Source organism: Schistocerca nitens, chromosome 6 (genome assembly GCF_023898315.1).
Source record: "Schistocerca nitens isolate TAMUIC-IGC-003100 chromosome 6, iqSchNite1.1, whole genome shotgun sequence".
Taxonomy (NCBI): Eukaryota; Metazoa; Arthropoda; class Insecta; order Orthoptera; family Acrididae; genus Schistocerca; species Schistocerca nitens.
The window spans coordinates 184602997-184621217 of NC_064619.1; the positions used below are offsets into that span (position 1 = coordinate 184602997).

Genomic DNA, 18221 nt, shown 5'->3' on the forward strand with positions numbered 1-18221 from the left:
ATTTGTCTGTATTGGCAGGGCTTCTGTCTCTCCTGATTTCGAGAGACACGGCCGTCCAAAGATGCTTCCACGCCGTCTCTGCTCTGACGGATACCCTTGTGACGAGCGTACGTGGTAGGTTGCCTACGTGACGCTTGAGAGCGTGCGTGGGGATGTGGTAAGGAAGACGTAACATTGGAAAGTGCGACATTCTCCTGCCGCTCCCCACTTGGGCCACTGGAACAGGCCGGGGACTGTGGGTTGCGCAACGTCGGTGCCCGGCCACGGAGTGGGGCTTTCTCCAGTCTCCTCGAGGCCGGCGTCTGTTGTGTCGGAGCTGACGGCTGCGCCATGAGCTGGGCGGCCGCCTTTCTGCTTTGCCTCGTCACTGGCCAGGTAAGCCGACCACATTCGCAGTTGTTTTCCAGTTAATAGTTCTGCAGCTACTCAACCCTTGTGAGGCAAACTGAGGAGCTACTTGATTGAGAAGAAGCGGCTCCGGTCTCATAACTGACACACGGCCGGGAGAGCTGTGTGCTGACCACTTATACCTCCGAATCCGCAGCCTGTGGGCAAAGGATGACACGGCGGCCGGTCGGTACCGTTGGTTCTTCATGGCCTGTTCGGTCGGAGTTCACATTTTTTGCTCCGCAGCTAAGTGACATTGTGACGTAACGTAGCCATTGTCACAGCGACTGTCAGCAACAGTGGAGTAACCATGAAGCTGCTACCAGGCGTGCCGAGAACCCAATAGTATTACATATTTTCTTTGGCGGGTTTTTGGCCGGCGCTGTTAGAAAGGTGTCATTTCTTTCCCTCTCATTTTTTCGTTAACGCAGCCGCAAGACTGGGCATTCTGGCATGGCATTAAAACTCCTGTGTAGTGCTCGGTAGTCAAGTGCCACGCAACATGGATAACAACATTTCTAAATGCCACGTAATTTTCAAAAAAAAAAAAAAAAAAAAAAACGATCAAATGGCTCTGAGCAATATGGGACTTAACTTCTGAGGTCATCAGTCTCCCAGAACTTTGAACTAACCTAAGGACATCACACACATCCACGCCCGAGGCAGGATTCGAACCTGCGACCGTAGCGGTCGCGCGGTTCCAGACTGTAGCGCCTAGAACCGCTCGGCCACACGGGCCGGCACGTAACTTTGCACCATGCGCACTTTACAACAGTGTGATCCCCTTTACAGTAACATCAAGTATAGACAATGTAGAAAAAAAAACAGCTTTCGATAGCGAAATTCGTTCAAAAAAATGGCTCTGAGCACTATGGGACTTAACTGCTGAGGTCATCAGTCCCCTAGAACTTAGAACTACATAAACTTAACTAACCTAAGGACATCGCACACATCCATGCGGCAGGATACGAACGTGCGACAGTATCAGTCACGCGGTTCCAGACTGAAGCGCCTAGAACCGCTCGGCCACAGCGGCCGGCGCTAAATCCGTCGTTTTATTACATTATATCTAGATTTCAACTATTACATCGTCATCTTCATTGTATATAGCAATGGGTGTCATTAGTTCAAAGTGTAGAGTTCATGTTAGACTCTTGTACGCCCTGCACCACCAATGTTGTTTGCTGCTTGACATTTTTGACTAGTATTACCTGTGATATGCACTGAAGACTGCTATGTAGAAGTTGAAATCTAGATCTGCTGTAGTAAAACGACGGATTTCGCGCTTGATTGCTGTTCTTCTCTCCAGTGCCCATATTCAACCATCGCTGCCCATAACGGGATCACATCGATTCCAATCTGATTATATCTATTATAGTTTACACAACATCTACATTCACGACCTGGTCGTATAGTGCAGTGCATAGAGCGCTAACTTGTGAAACAGAGAGGTGAGCCATAAGGAGTCAAAGTGAACCAAATTAGCTACTGTTGGTCTGGCACACCGACCAACATGTATGCAGCTTTTACTTTTCCCACAATGCTGTGCGAGTACCACACAAATTCCCCCTCCCCCTTCAAGGCGCGGTTCCTGTTTCAGTTCTGGGAGCAAGAAGGGGAGGATCTAAGTCCCTCCCCCTTACCCCCACTACCACCAAATTTAACTTGCCGTCGCCCCCTACTTTAATGTACCACAGATATCTACGATTTTATTAATAATAACAGTAATAATTTGCTTACATCAATACTTAGTGCAGCGCTTTAACCTAACACCCAAGAAATTGTAGTTTAGTGAAGTATAAACACTTGAAAAGCATTAGTCCGAAAATTATAATGTATATTTTGATTTAAGAGCTATAATAGTAATATAGTCTTACAACATCAAAATTTACACAATATAAAATCGAAATTTGCTTTCACCATTATCAGTATTTTACTTGGCGCTATGATTGTGAACACAAATTTGCAGACCACAGCGTGTGATTGAGTTAGTTGGTTAGTTAGATGCTTTTACCATATATCAAAGTCATTACAAACATTATAATTTGTAATGTGGAAACAAAACAAGATTAAATCCTTATATACAACTAAATAAAAATAATATTTATATGATGACTGCATTCTGGTCATTTATAGGTTTTTCTAATGAATAATTATCTCTACTCAAGAATTTCTCTGTAGTACAGAAAGAGTTGTTAAAGAGAAAGCTCTTTAATCTATGTTTGAACACATTTTCGTTATGTGTTAGATTTTTTGTTTCCTTGGGTAGATTGTCAAAGAATTTTATAGCTGCATATTTCACCCTTTTGTGTAAGAAAGTTAGACTCATCAAAGGAAATGCAGATCGGTTTTCCTTCTGGTGTTGTGCTTGTGAATATTTCTGTTATTGTCATACTTACAATTGATCGATTGTTGACAGCTAATTTCAAAAGTGCATATATGTACTGTGAGCCTGTGGTTAATATCTATTTATTTTATTTATTTATTGCTTATTTAGTCTGACCAGATTAGAACCTCAAAGCCCTCTCTTACGTCTGACCAGGAACAACACACACAAAAATTATTACATAACGATCACAATAATAATAAAAATACACATTAATAATAATAACAATAGTGATACTAATAATTATGATAAAATAATGAAAGAATTAAGAATGGTATTAATTAGTTATTACATAACGAACTCAATAATAATAATTTCCACTATTAACAAAAGGTGACAATTTATAATAATAATAATAGTAACACTAATAATAATAAGAAGAAAATAACGGAAGCATTAATAATTATATTGATTAGTTTAGCACTTGAAACCGTGTTTAATTAGAAGAACTGGAAGGAATAAAGAAAGACGAGAGGACTGAAATTGAAAGTGACAGTGACAGCTAAGAAAGAAGAGAATTTCAATAGAGAACTCTGTAGACAAGGGCAGGTGTGGCGAAATTAATAAAAAACATTTTACTTTTTAAATTCCACGTCATTGTTGATTTAATCAGAGTTCTCACCTTAGACGTAGAATTAGTCCTTCTGCCACAATATTAATTCATTAGTCGCCATCGATGTTCTTCTCTTTGTTGACCGTGTGTACCATCATGAGTCGGCATCGGTTCACTTCACGAAGACGGTGGGAACCAAGGAATACAATGCTACGTCGCTATAAATAATTTTCGTAACACTTCGATACTTTTCACTATTTTTTATTCACAACACAATAAGACTTGCTGTGCTCGTCGCACAAACCATAATTACTAACTATATGGCTGCCTTTCCGCACAGTCCAAAAATCACGTCCATCCTCCACAAGGCAACAATCGAAAGTGTCCCTTAGCTCCTTGGAGTATCAAACAAAAGAGAATCCAATGTGAACTTTACAAAGATTATAATATACATGCCTCTCAATTTATCTTTGGCGCAGCTTTTAAGATATTGTATGTCTCTGCATAGGAATGTGTCATTACAACTGCCCCCCTGCTGTATACTGTCACTAGAAAATTTTATTTGATTGACAGGATACAGTAGTCGACCTTGCAATTGATAGGTTTGGGGGTCTTTTATTTACAAACTTCATTTTTATTGTCTCATTTTCATGGCACTTTGAATTCTTTGGTATTTCTGAGTGTGTGTCAGTTTTTTGGTATACTTATGCTAATATTTACAAACCTTTATCCTAATATACAAAGTTCTGGTTAATACTGAGAAAATGACATCATGTAGTAAAGTTTGTACAATAAAATATACAATGAATACAACGTTACATACAAATGTTTCCTTCCTCATCAGAGGTGAAAATTAAGTCCTTGTCTTGCTTTCTGTATTTATTCTGGGGCGACGAGCTTTGTTCGCTATCCGCAGTGTTGGAATATGGGCGTGTGATACGCGCGCCTGATTGTTTGGTCGTCCGTTAGCGGGCGACGTTGGTTGAATGCGCGCACCAGTGCACTGAATATACACCGACGTGCGGGTACCGTCGAGACTTCCGAACCTCAGTATGCGTGTGCTTTTTGTAGTTCCTTCCAGTACTTAGACTGGATACGACGAGGTACATTGGAATATGTGCCCCAAAGAACACACCACACTATGTGCGAGGCGGAGGACGATCCCGTCGATGCAGCTCCTGGTAAGAAGCGTACCATGTCAAACTTGTTTGGCATTGTCTTTTCTTATTGTGACGACATGGGTCGTTTGACGATACAGACTTCAATTTTCGATGTCACTTGCTTAGGCTCGCTGACACTTGCAATGTAGCACTACTTTGCACAATTTTAATTTCTACACACACCACTTTAACCGCGAGTATTGCGATCGAAACTTTCTTTTCACTTCACTTTTTTCTTCGCATTAACCCCTTTTACCTATTGTACTGAGATTCATTTCCCTAAATACTTCTGGTCAATGTACATAATTTGTAAGTCACGGGACTTGGCATGAAATACAAAATACATCACATACAATTGAATAACAAATAACACATACAATACATTGGTTATATTAATTACAGGAAAAAACTATCGACGAAAATTGAAAAATTTTTGACCACTCGAAGTGGCTTCTTCGTCTTGGATTTTACTGACACACACACATTTTTCCATTAATCAGAAGGAACAAGTCCTTTGTTTTCCTTCTTGAACTCGAGTATATGTTAAGGTTTACCTCCGTTACGTATTCTTCATACGCAACGACATGCATCAGCATGCAGAGAATACACCTGTAGCCGCTCCACTGAAGCTTGGGAAGGGAATTTTCTACCTTCTACTTAGGGTAGTGGCAACGACTACGTGTATGCTACGGTTTTTGCGTATAAAATCTGAAAATGCACGAAATAATCATTTATATGCAGCATAACCCTAATATGTACAGTGTTTTTTGTGTAAGCACATTCTGGTGTGCTTGTAAATCATTAACCTTAATAAAATTTCCTACATTAACATGGACATATAAACATAAAATCTTGAAGTTCAGGGTGTAGCTACTATTAATATGTACAGTGTTTCATAATAGCGGCACGCCCTTGTGTGCGTGTATCATCTTCAATTAAAGTGCGCTTATAGGCGTCTTGTGTTATCATGGGAGAAAAAATACAGACATTTTAATGCATCGGTTGTCATGAAAATCTATGTACACGAATAATCAGACTTTCATAGCTTCAGTGCAGCATGATATTCTGTATGACGTTTTCTGTTCATAATTCATTTTATAGACGATTCCTTTGCTTACAGGTCGTCGATCACGCTACTTACCTGTTTCTCGTATAGCGGCGATATCGTTTTCATTCTTTGTGACTGTAAATCGTTATATGTATGAAAGATATAATTTTGACGTGATTTATCATTTCATGTTTCAAGTGTGTAAAGTAATTCATACCTTCCTTCTGCATACATGAGTGAAGAATCGCTAATGTTGCACTGGGTATCAGGTTTTTCGTATTTTCTCGTAAACTCGTAGAGTCTTACGGTTTTAATTAAGTTATTTCTTGACGTTAGGTATACATGTTTATACGAGGTTGTCTTAGTGTTTAATTTTCCTTAAAAACTTCTATGTTGTTTAGGTTCCGTACATGTACAGAGCTTCTTTCGCCTTCCACACATTCATACATACGTTTATACACACAAAAAACATCTACCACTACAATATACACTTTGCTGGTGGGGCCCTTTCTCGGTACCCTGCACCATTCCCTCAATATTCCAAAATAATTCAGGGTGTGCTGAGCATCGTCCCTTATACTAATAATACTTACAACTAAATATTTCTTCTTACATACATAACTGCCTTACAGTCCATTAATGCGCAACATTCCCTATTTTCCTCCTTTACACTTTAGCTTTCGTACATGTACCCTCGTGTATAGCTTATATATTCTACAAAGTTGTTTGCTGAGTGCTTCAGGTGTTTCCTAACGTTAATGTGTTTCTCCCTCTAAAAAGCCTAGGTATTTGTTTTAAGGGCGATTCAGTTCGTTACTCACGTTGCATAGATCTGTTTATTATTTTCCTATTTTAAAGCTTGTGTCATTCTCTTCCTTAGTCACAAAAATTTCCGCGTTTGCCTTGTTGTTCATTCTGAAAATCGCTAGCTACTGTGTAATGTAAATGTATGCGTTATCTCTTTGATTTCCTCTTTGCTGCTTTTTCCCTATATGTAATTGTGTGTTGTTCTCGCGTGTACATAGCCTTCTTTCGGTTATATATCTGCATTATTTTTTTTTTTGTTTTGTTTTCTTTCTCCTTCCGTACAAGCTAAGATTTTTACTCAGTATAATATAATATTACAATACCGTCCATGACCAGTATGTACTTGTATGTTCACTTTTATTACGTAGTACCAGCTTATAATTAATTTTTCTAAGTTACTATTTACAAGACTTGTGTACCGTTTTCTTTCTTGTTTTTGAATGGATTTCGTCTCTGTGTCTCATAGTAAGCATGGTCTCAAAACTTTTAAACGTTCCGCGCATGCGCGCTTACGTACCACGACTGGAATGTAGGCGCGGGGAAAACTCTGCATTGTTGGTGAACATTATTCGTGATAGCCGCCATCGTGTAATATGAGTCACGTGTCGTCTGGACTCGACTGCGCATGCGCCTTCGCGCTTTGTATACGCTCAGCTGATCGGACAGGGAAGGGGGGAAGATTTCTCCCCGGCTCGCTGCCTACAGCGCGGCCAATGACCTCGTCTTGACATGCAGCTATCACGTGCTCATTAGCTGAGCGTTGGATTGCAACTTCGACGTGTGGTTTGTTGCTCGTCTCAAGCGAACAAACTCTGACCTTCGCGCTAATTTGTCTTTGTTCCCCTCTCTTAAATAACTGAGTTAGACTACAAAAGTACCGTATGGTTTATTTTATAGTGTTAAGACTCACAGTAACACATGTTTCATTAGGTTTGGTTAAATATGCTTTTTTAAGCTGGCATATGCCCCCAGTTGTTCGCAAGTTTCTTAGGTTAATGACAGCAATTTTACTATGTGATCCAAGGTTGTATAATTTCAATTTTGCTAAAATAACATATAACCTTTAATGAAAAAATTCCTTGATATCCTTGTGGGGGTATAACCCTTTCACCTTGCCCGTTCGTGTGTTACCTAACAGATAACATCCTGGGTGAGGTTTGTCTATTATAATGAAAGGGCCATCATACAACAACTGCCACTTTTTGTTTAATGCCTTAATTTTAGAGGATTTTGGGTGGGTATGTAATAGTACTTCCTGTCCAATGTTAAATACTGTAACCTTTCTTATCTTTTTGTTGTTACTACAGCCTGCACGAGGTCACTTACCTTGTCCGGTGCTTTCATCTCTTCTTCACATAGATCATCTTCTACGGTCGCATCCTGATCATATCTTAAAAATAATTGTCTAAGATGTAATGTGTGCTTGTTTGTGCCCCCTGTTGTCAAATCGGTCGGCCGGTGGGGGCTCATTGCGACCGATTGTTGTTTACCGGGGGAGACAACGGCGTCGCTTCATTACTGTCCGTTTCCTCTACGAAGTGTACTGAGTGGTTATTCTGTCGCCAATTAGTTTCCGGACCGCTGCGTGCAACATTTTCTTGCGACCGGCCGTCGCTATTCCTCCTTGGTCTGTCATTTCTATTACCGTAACTATTGTAATTTTCATTTGTGTGCCGCCTTTCATCACGCGGGCCTGACCAATCATTCACGTGATTTCTATCATTTCCATACCGGCGTGGACCGTGATCTGTACTATACCTTCGGTCTTCACGTCTCTGTGGCGCCGAATTCCTCCGATTTCCGTAATTCCAGTTTCCATTATTTGGCCTTGTCGCATACGGATGCCAACTGTGTTGGTTTTGTCCATTGCCATTAAAATGATTCCCGTTACCGTTGTTTTGATTGGTTACGGAGTGTTCATTCCGATTACTTGTGCTCGGCTCTTCTTCGTATATTAGATCAATTGAGTCAAGCACGGAAAGAAAGTATTCAAGGTCGTTCTCCGGTATGGTTACCAATTTTTCGCGTAAGTTCGCGGGTAGTCTGTTTTTCAGAATTTTGAGAACATCTACGTGCGGTATTGGATTGTTCCAATAGCGCGTCTTATTCAAATACTTTTCGAAATACTTTCTCAACCCGCCGTTTTTTAGGTTGAACGGTTGTGGGTTGAATACCTCACGTCGCAGTCTTTCTTGGACCCCAGCAGACCAATATTTCTCCAAGAAAGCTCGTTCAAATTGTTCGTAGGTGACGCACTGTTCAGCCATGTCTGTGGCCCACAAAAGTGCGTCGCCTTGTGTGAAGCCTACTACATATCTAATCTTCTGTGCCTCAGTCCAGTTTCTTGGTAAGACATTTTTAAATGCTCTTACAAATACGACTGGATGAGTTTTTCTGGATTCTGTGGAGAAAACTGGAAACTGTCTATGTTTCAACAGGCTCTCATCGACTAGAATCGTCGAGATGCAAGGCGACACGCCTACTGCCTGTTGCAGCACCGCGTTTGGCGAATAGCCATTGTTTGCCTGCGCCGGTGCGTGCACATATGCCGGACTGGGCGCGTGATGTTTTGCGTTATTGACATCGTAATCTGGCACGGGCGAATAAGTGTCGCGCTGCCTGCTGCTTGACGTAGGCAAGTCATTTGAAACATTCAGTCTACCAGCAATTTCCTTGCGTATTCTGTCCTCGACTACTTTGATTTCATTATCTAATTTTTCAAAAAGTTTTGTTTCCCGGTCAGTTATTGATTCATTTACATTAACGGTTTCTAAAGTTTCATTTATTTTGATAATGTCCGCCTTGATACGTCCAGTCTCCTGTTTCAGAAGACCGACTTCTTCGTTAACTTTATTAACTTGGTCAGGTATTTCTTCACATGCGGACTGTACTCTAGTTAAATTTAATTGAATAGTCTGTACGTTTTCATGTATATCTTTTTGTACCATTTGTGTTTGATTGTGTGTTTCTAAGATTTCTGACAGTTCCTGTTCCTGTTTGTTTGTAAGATCTGACAATTTCTTTTCTAAATCATTTGCCAATACATTGTATGCACTATTGACTGTTTTGATGACTTTGTCTTCGATCTTTTGATCGATTTCATTGGTGAGTTTATTTAAGCGTTGATCAAAATGTTTGTGCATATTTTCAAATTGCGTGTTTACACTTGAAAACTGCTGTTGGAACCCAATTTCCATGTTTGTGTTTGTTGTGTTGTGACTGATCTCTAGATTCGCCAGTTTTGTGTTCGTTGTGTTGTGACTGATCTTTAAATCAGATAATTGCTCGCACACGTTTGACATCAGACTATATAATGCCTCGAGCGTAACTGACGGAGCTTGTGTGTTTGTATTTATGCCATTATTTGTAGCCATTGTTTCTCTACCACGATCTGATTGAATCGAAACCGGGCTAGGTTCACTGATTTCACGCGAAATATTTTCATCTGATCTGGTAATCGATGCTTCATCGACTGTGTACAAGGTTTCATTTGCAAGTGGTTCGTTATTGTTAATCCCCGTCGAGTGCAATTGAACTGTATTTACTTCTACATTATGCTGTGCTGAAAAACTAATTGCGTCATCATTTACGTCACTATTATCAGAATCGGTGACGCGTCCATGAACATTTGTCAAATTAAAGTTCTCCGATTCCATTGTGGAGATATTATTTTTATTTGTACTTTACTGTTAATCTAAATCTTTAAATTCTCTCACAGTTGAATTAATAAAAATATCTCGCGATTGTTATTTGTTGCGAGTCGGAAATTTACAAAATGGCGCACTACGTCTTCTAATTCTGCGATTGTTGAGCATAAAAAAGTAATTATCAAAGTGTAATTGTGTGTTGCCACAAACACTACCAGAATTTTAATATGGAAAGGAAAAGGTTCTGCTGTAAGTGGAGCTAAGCCAGGTGCAGCCACTGCATGCGTTTGCGCTGTCCTACCTTAATTACGGCTGAGCTGCGTCACTCACGATTACGTTAGGTTTGTAAATCCTTGTCCTTGTTCCTTCTGGTTATTGTGCCATCCGTTTATACAGTTAATATTGTTTCACCTTATTCGTCATTTTCCATGTGCGTCATGTAACAGAGAAACAGTAATTAGTACAAGTACATTTGTAGTACAACAATGAAGTACTTACTCTTTGTTCCACCAGCACTGTACTGTCACAGTCGCCAGTGTGGCGAAATAAATAAAAAAACATTTTACTTTTTAAATTCCACGTCATTGTTGATTTAATCAGAGTTCTCACCTTAGACGTAGAATTAGTCCTTCTGCCACAATATTAATTCATTAGTCGCCATCGATGTTCTTCTCTTTGTTGACCGTGTGTACCATCATGAGTCGGCATCGGTTCACTTCACGAAGACGGTGGGAACCAAGGAATACAATGCTACGTCGCTATAAATAATTTTCGTAACACTTCGATACTTTTCACTATTTTTTATTCACAACACAATAAGACTTGCTGTGCTCGTCGCACAAACCATAATTACTAACTATATGGCTGCCTTTCCGCACAGTCCAAAAATCACGTCCATCCTCCACAAGGCAACAATCGAAAGTGTCCCTTAGCTCCTTGGAGTATCAAACAAAAGAGAATCCAATGTGAACTTTACAAAGATTATAATATACATGCCTCTCAATTTATCTTTGGCGCAGCTTTTAAGATATTGTATGTCTCTGCATAGGAATGTGTCATTACACAGGGAAAGTGGTGGGGGATAAATAGCTGACGAGAGTGAGCTGCAAGAAGAGATAGCTATTGTGATAGCAGGTGGGCGATTAGCTGTCTTTCCAAGTTTGAAAGGATTTTAATTTCTCTAATATTTTTAGGAAGATTGAGCCAAAATCGGATTCCGGCTGCTAAAAGATTTACTTGCAAGATGTGCGTGTGAACGCCACGCCCGATTCTAACTACTTTCTTTTATGCAATGAATAATTTTTTGTCTAAGCAAGGAGTTAACCTAGAATATTATCGCATAAGACAACAATGAATGAAAATATGCAAAATATCGTAATTTACTGAGTCTTGTATGCCCAAAGTTGCGAGTTATTCTTACGGCAAAAGTAAGCGAACCTAAACGTTTTACAAAGGTCTGCTACATGGTCTTTCCATTTCAATTTTACATCATTACGCTCACTTAAGAAATTCTGAGGGAAATACTGTTTTTTTCAGTCAGTTTGATCAACATTCGGGAGCAAGGTCTTGCCCTTACGTCTTACCTTACACCGTCTCCTGTTTGCCTTTTCTACTGGTGGCCTCTTGAAAAGTGTCTGATATCTTGTCGGCATCTGGTACATTCAGCTCGTGTGTGGGCGCCTGAACCTGGTTAAAATGTTCTCCACAGGCAGCCAGGACGCAAGCTCTCCAAGCAATAAACTGGGAAGTACCCTGTGTTGAACGTCGTCTGCAAATTTCTGGAATTCCTTGATTTTTCGAGACTCTCGCATTACTATTATTTCCGCAAGTTGGTTGGAAATCTGAAAACTAATGTATTCCTGGCTGCCATGACCCTCCTTAGATCCGCGGTTCTCTCCACATGAGGAACATGGCACACGAAAAATGTAAAACGAAAGAACTACCAATATCGTTTTCATGATTTTCAAACAGAGGAATCTTTTTCCCTTTACATTAAAGTGATGTAATATGCAGCATGGCGCACAAAATGAGTCACCACATTATTTTTGAATAAACACTTTATTGTCAAGAGAAACTCAAAGGAAGATATACTACCATGGAAAACACTTTGTGGAGAATTGTTCTAACTCAGGACAGGTTCAGTATGTCCACCATTTTGACTCTTAACTTCCTTCACACGAGCGCTGATGTAACGATAACACTAAGGCACATGTCTTCCGTGATTTCATTGCAAGCTTGAAGAATAAGGCATCTGAGCTCCATTAAATCATGTGAACGTATCGGGATAATTATTTCCTTTAGGTATCCCCAACGAATCAAGTCACATGGATTGAGATGTGGACTATTGGGGGTTGGGGAGAGCAAAACTGTCCGTCGTTAAAACGATCTGGCGACAATTCCTTCAAAGAAAAGGGGCCCAATAAGTCCATGATTGGAAACGGTGACCCACACTGTAATTCTCGGAGCGGACTGTCGTCGTTCGTGAAGCACTTGCGGATTTTTGGTAGCTCACTTTCTGCAGGACCTGACCATCACTGCCGGCCGAAGTGGCCATGTGGTTCTAGGCGCTGCAGACTGGAACCGCGAGACCTCTACGGTCGCAGGTTCGAGTCCTGCCTCGGGCATGGATGTGTGTGATGTCCTTAGGTTAGTTAGGTTTAACTAGTTCTAAGTTCTAGGGGACTAATTACCTCAGAAGTTGAGTCCCATAGTGCTCAGAACCATTTGACCATCACTTTGCAGGACAATGCTCAAGCACGTACAATGCAAGCTGTTACTGATTTGTTTGACTGATGGGGCTGCCAAGTGCTATACCACCTAGTGCACTCCTCTGACTTAAGCCCTCGTGAGTTCAACTCGACTTCTAAAAAATGGTTCAAATGGCTCTAAGCACTATGGGACTTAACATCTGAGGTCATCAGTCCCTAGACTTAGAACTACTTAAACCTAACTAACCTAAGGATGTCACACACATCCATGCCCGAGGCAGGATTCGAACCTGCGACCGTAGCAGCAGCACGGTTTCCGACTGAAGCGCCGAGAACCGCTCGGCTAAAGCGGCCGGCTCGATTTCTAAACTGAAGGAAACACTTCACGGCATTCGCTTCAGAACTGCTACAAATTCGTCGTGAAATAGACCGCTGGCAAGGTCAGGAAAACTTTGAAACACGTATCTATTTTGTACGAGCTGTAAATAAATAGTTGCCACTATTAAAGTTCCAACCCTCGTACTTATCACTAGCAATAACCGCTGAAAAGTAATAAAAAAAGAAAAAAGAAGGATCGGGGCTATAGTTAACATGGTGTGGCATGAGTTTTAAATAGAAGATATTCAGTTTATCATAACTTCCTGAAAACGGAATTTTATGGATTTTTTTACCGATCGTGTGATACATGCTCACTTCTTGGGTCGCACTCATACTTGATTTGGGCTGCATGCTGCCCGCGGGCCGCGCGTTGGACTTCGCTGATTTAGTCTCCTGTGTTGTAGCAGCAAATGTCGTTTCTGGTTTCTACTGAACTGTATTGCAAAGTTTTCTGTTGCATGGAAGCTGCAAGGTGGAGAGACTGGGGCTACACAAATGTGAACAGCTCGAGTTCTGTGCCAGAAGGATAATTAACCGCAGCGAAAGTTGTCACACGGCCGATGTCAAGCGGAACAATTATGAGATGCCTTGGATCGTGACTACAGCGGGAAACGAGACCTTGACGCAACGATTAGTTTATTACAGTTGCCTCAGTTAGTCTCAGCCTGTGCAGTATCTAATTTCGGAAATAGCAGTGTTTAATTATGATACAGCTGATGAGTCACAACACTGTAATCCATATCTGCAAAAGTTTTGCTTCAACCCTTTTCGTCACCCTTCTGCTAAAGGAATATTCCTCAATACGTGATATCTGAATCACACATTCACTGCACTTGAGTAAATATGGCTTATATTAGCGTATATATTTGTGATATAATTTCTTTACTACCTTCAATATTATTACTTGTCTTCGTTTTACACCGATGAATGCAGCATATGCTTTTAGAGAGGATTGAAGTAAAATGGGGAGTTCTGGTTACGGCGAAGATGGAAATCAAGTCTGCGACATGGTGCTCGAAGATGACATAAACTAAACTGCAGGTGTTAGCATTTGCAATAACTTGTCTAAAAAAAATTCAGCCATAGCACGTTCAGGGAGGAATGCACCTCGGTAGTGAAATACTGTGTCCGCGGAACGATCTAGCACCAAATTGTTTTGTTATTTTCATAATGATCGGAAGATGTGTGGGAGAAACAGTATACATATACGTTCAAAAGTTTACCTGAATAAATGTGAAAGATGACAAAGTATAATGGATGCGAGTGAATAGACCAGATACAGCCTGGTACACTAAGTATCTTGCTGTCTTGGTTGTGCCTAATTCGTGGTAATATTGTTTACAAGCGCCGTTTGAATGTACCATAAAGTGCAAACAAAGCATGTCACATTTGTTGCAGTGTTTTTTTTTCTTAATTTCGTAGTGCTGCCTCTCTTTTCTTAGTTCGATGAGACTGTTATAGGACAGGAAGTTCAGGAAATAAAGCCGATATTTTTAATATGTTTGTTCAACCCGTCTCAAAAACATGCATGAAACTGGGGAATTGCGCTATTTTTAGTTTACAGTTTACACTGCCAGACAAAAAAAGTGGACAACCCAGAAAACATGTTCGGGTCTCAACGTGACCTTATACAAGTATACACTATCGGCGGTTATTTAAATAATTAGATACACAATTCCCTCTGACAGGTAGGAACCCGACTAGGATGCATTAGGTTGTTGGCGTTTAGTGTTGTTATGAGACCTGGTAGTGTTTATACGGGCCGTGAACAGCGTCAGATGTCGAGTGGTCGCAGTGAGGAGCACGGAGATGCCGCGTAGTCATGTGAGACAGCGTTATCAGCGCCTGACAGTGTTTGAAAGGGGCCTCATTGTGGGTCTCCAGCTGGCCGCTTAGTCGAATCCCGAATATCCAGATATATGGGGCAATTGTATGTGAGAGTGGCCCGATGGTAGGCTGCATGGGAACGTGAGGGCAAGAATACTACTCGCCAAGGTACCGATCGGCAACGTCTGATCACCAAAAGAGGATCACCATGTTATGAACCAAGCGCATTTTAACTCCTTCACATCTGCGCCTGCCGTCCGAGAACAAGTAATGGACTTCCTGCAAAACTCAAAAAATGGCTCTGAGCACTATGGGACTTAACATCTGTGGTCATCAGTCCCCTAGAGCTTAGAACTACTTAAACCTAACTAACCTAAGGACATCACACACATCCATGCCCGAGGCAGGATTCGAACCTGCGACCGTGGGAGTCGCGCGGTTCCGGACTGAAGCGCCTAGAACCCCTCGGCCACTATCGGCCGGCCCTGCAACATTGTCTGTCAACCCAGACCATTGGTCAGTGAGTAGCAGACTACCAGAAATCGGACTAGGGAATTATTTCCCCCGGGATAGGCTGTCATTAACAGCTCGACTCTAACGGCCGTGGTCGGAGTGGTTCCGTAACCGAGAAGCGCGCAATTCTGATGAAAGACATCGCATTGTAGTATTCATCGATGAATCGTGGTTCTAGATTATCCCAGATCACTGTCGTCTGCGAATATGGTGGCGACCTGGGGAGAGGTCCCGTTCTTCCAATGTTTTGGAGGGTCACAGCGGTGTTACTACTGGCGCTGTAGTGTGGGGAGCTGGTGAGTATGACGTCAGGTTACAATTAGTAGTGAATGGGGGAACTCTGCCGGCACAACGGCACGTCAGGGACATCCAGCGTGCTTATGTGTTAAGGCTAAAGGAGGTGCGACGTCACGCTGATAAGTAGGCTCATAACTGCCGAGTTCTTTGTAGATTTCACACGATTCTGTAACCTTTGAAATAATATCGCGTACCCTCTGTAATCTTACCCTCCCACACATCACCATTAAATTTCTCTGAGTCTCTTCATTATTTTCAAAAGCTTCAAGAGGCATAAGATGAACAAAAGAGAAACTTTTTACTTATCTTCATTTTCTCTTTTTGTTGGCTCCACTTCTTGCGTCTAGGGGTACATTCTTGCGGCTGAAATTTTGATTTAATGTTGTGATTTTCTTTTCTTTTATCCCATTCTTCTATACCACGCTGACTTCACAATCTCGATTTTCATAAAACCATCAATACACTGTTGTAGACAAAATTTAAAAAAATAAAAATAACATGTGTTTCTATCAGAGGCATACCCACTACTCCTTACATTCTGCGGTACTCACAATATTCCAAAGAGTTTACAAAGCAAAAGAGTTTACAAACTTTGTTGACAAAAGAAAAATCCTAATCCTCGTCACAATACATCACTACTTTGTAAATGAGCGCAGAAATAAATTTTATAATTATCGTCAGATTGTGCAATTAATAATATGAATTTTAAGCATGCCACAATTTATAATTTCAAATATTTCTAAAACAAGAATAATTTTAACCTTACATGTATCGATTGTAACAAATTAATTTCTTGTTATAGATTTTAGCCTGAAATATAAAACATCGTATACAAAATCAAATGAAATTCTTTCAGCGAAACAGCCGAGAATGTTCACCTATACAAGACTCGACAGTATACATGGTATCGGTTATTTCTATATAAAAAAAGGAAGTGTTACAGGAGGGTGCCCCATTACACCACTCAATACCTGAAGGTGCATTTCGTTCCCTTCTCCCCTTCTGACTGCTTCACGTTTTTGCCAGGTATGGCATATCTTAGACGGTACGTCGTTCGGTATCTATTTACGTGTATAAAAAGCCGATGACATGCGACATGCACTGTGTAACTGGACGCCCCACTAATGTAGCCACTGCTGTGTGACAATAGAAGGGAGAAATGAATCCCTACTCCACAATTCAGTGACGGGAAGAAACGATACCCCTTTTTTTTTAAAAAAAATCACTTTCGAAATCTCCATCTTTGAGCCATACATCTTAGTTATTATATCGCGAATTAAAAAAAATAGTCTGCGTCTCTGTTTAGAGCGCTACACTGCGTCAAAACATCATTAGAAGTAAATGAGAAAGATAGGGGACGATGCTGCACATTGTAGATAGTGTAGCAAGGAGTACACGATGTTTCAATTTAATGACAGGTTGTAGGATCATATGAACGAATACACTTTACAGACCGATGTAAGAAATTCCCAGCGTTTCCTACATTTTTTATGAGACGCGATGTTGTGTTTTGTGCAGTATTCTTAAATATTTCGTGCTCTATACATTTAAGTGCTCCTTAATATGTTAGAATTATTCTGAAGATATTATTAATTCTTCAGTTACAGAATTTTACTGTGAGTAAAATTCTCTACATGTTTAAAACTATTCATATAACGTGTGGACGATTAAGCCTTACTTGATCAGTCGTGCACCATCTTGGACCTTGAAACGGAAGAATGTCCTCTCTTATGGAACACGTGATATTTGTAAATGAACTGAGTTTCTATAACGTCTTAACAATTTTATTTGACTTCAAAATGGATATTAGTTTTAGTTTCCAGTAGTTTCTACACTACTGGCCATTAAAATTGCTACACCACGAAGATGACGTGCTACAGACGCTAAATTTAACCGACACTAAGAAGATGCTGTGATAGGCAAATGATTATCTTTTCAGAGCATTCACACAAGGTCGGCGCCGGTGGTGGCGACACCTACAACGTGCTGACATGAGGAAAGTTTCCAACCGATTTCTCATACACAAACAGCAGTTGACCGGCGTTGCCTGGTGAAACGTTGTTGTGATGCCTCGTGTAAGGAGGAGAAATGCGTACCATCACGTTTCCGACTTTGATAAAGGTAGGATTGTAGCATATTGCGATTGCGGTTTATCGTATCTCGACATTGCGCTCGCGTTGGTCGAGATCCAATGACTGTTAGCAGAACATGGAATCGGTGGGTTCAGGAGGGTAATACGGAACGCCGTGCTGGATTCCAGCAGCCTCGTATCACTAGCAATCGAGATGGCAGGCATCTTATCTGCATGGCTGTAACGGATCGTGCAGCCATGTCTCGATCCCTGAGTCAACAGATGGGGACGTTTGAAAGACAACAACCATCTGCACGAACAGCTCGACGACGTTTGCGGCAGCATGGACTCTCAGCTCGGAGACCATGGCTGCGGTTTCCCTTGACGCTGCATCACAGACAGGAACGCCTGCGATGGTGTACTCAACGACGAACCTGGG

General features: G+C 41.0%; 1 protein-coding gene across 1 annotated transcript in view; it reads left to right on the forward strand.

Annotated features, from left to right (window-relative positions):
* Positions 1–250: 250 nt before the first annotated feature.
* LOC126262824 (uncharacterized) overlaps positions 251–18221 on the forward strand; it is a 64814-nt gene continuing 46843 nt past the window's right edge. The window contains exon 1 of the mRNA XM_049959672.1: positions 251–375. Coding sequence (XP_049815629.1) covers positions 331–375 — 45 coding nt within the window. The 5' untranslated portion in view covers positions 251–330. The remainder of the gene's footprint in view (positions 376–18221) is intronic.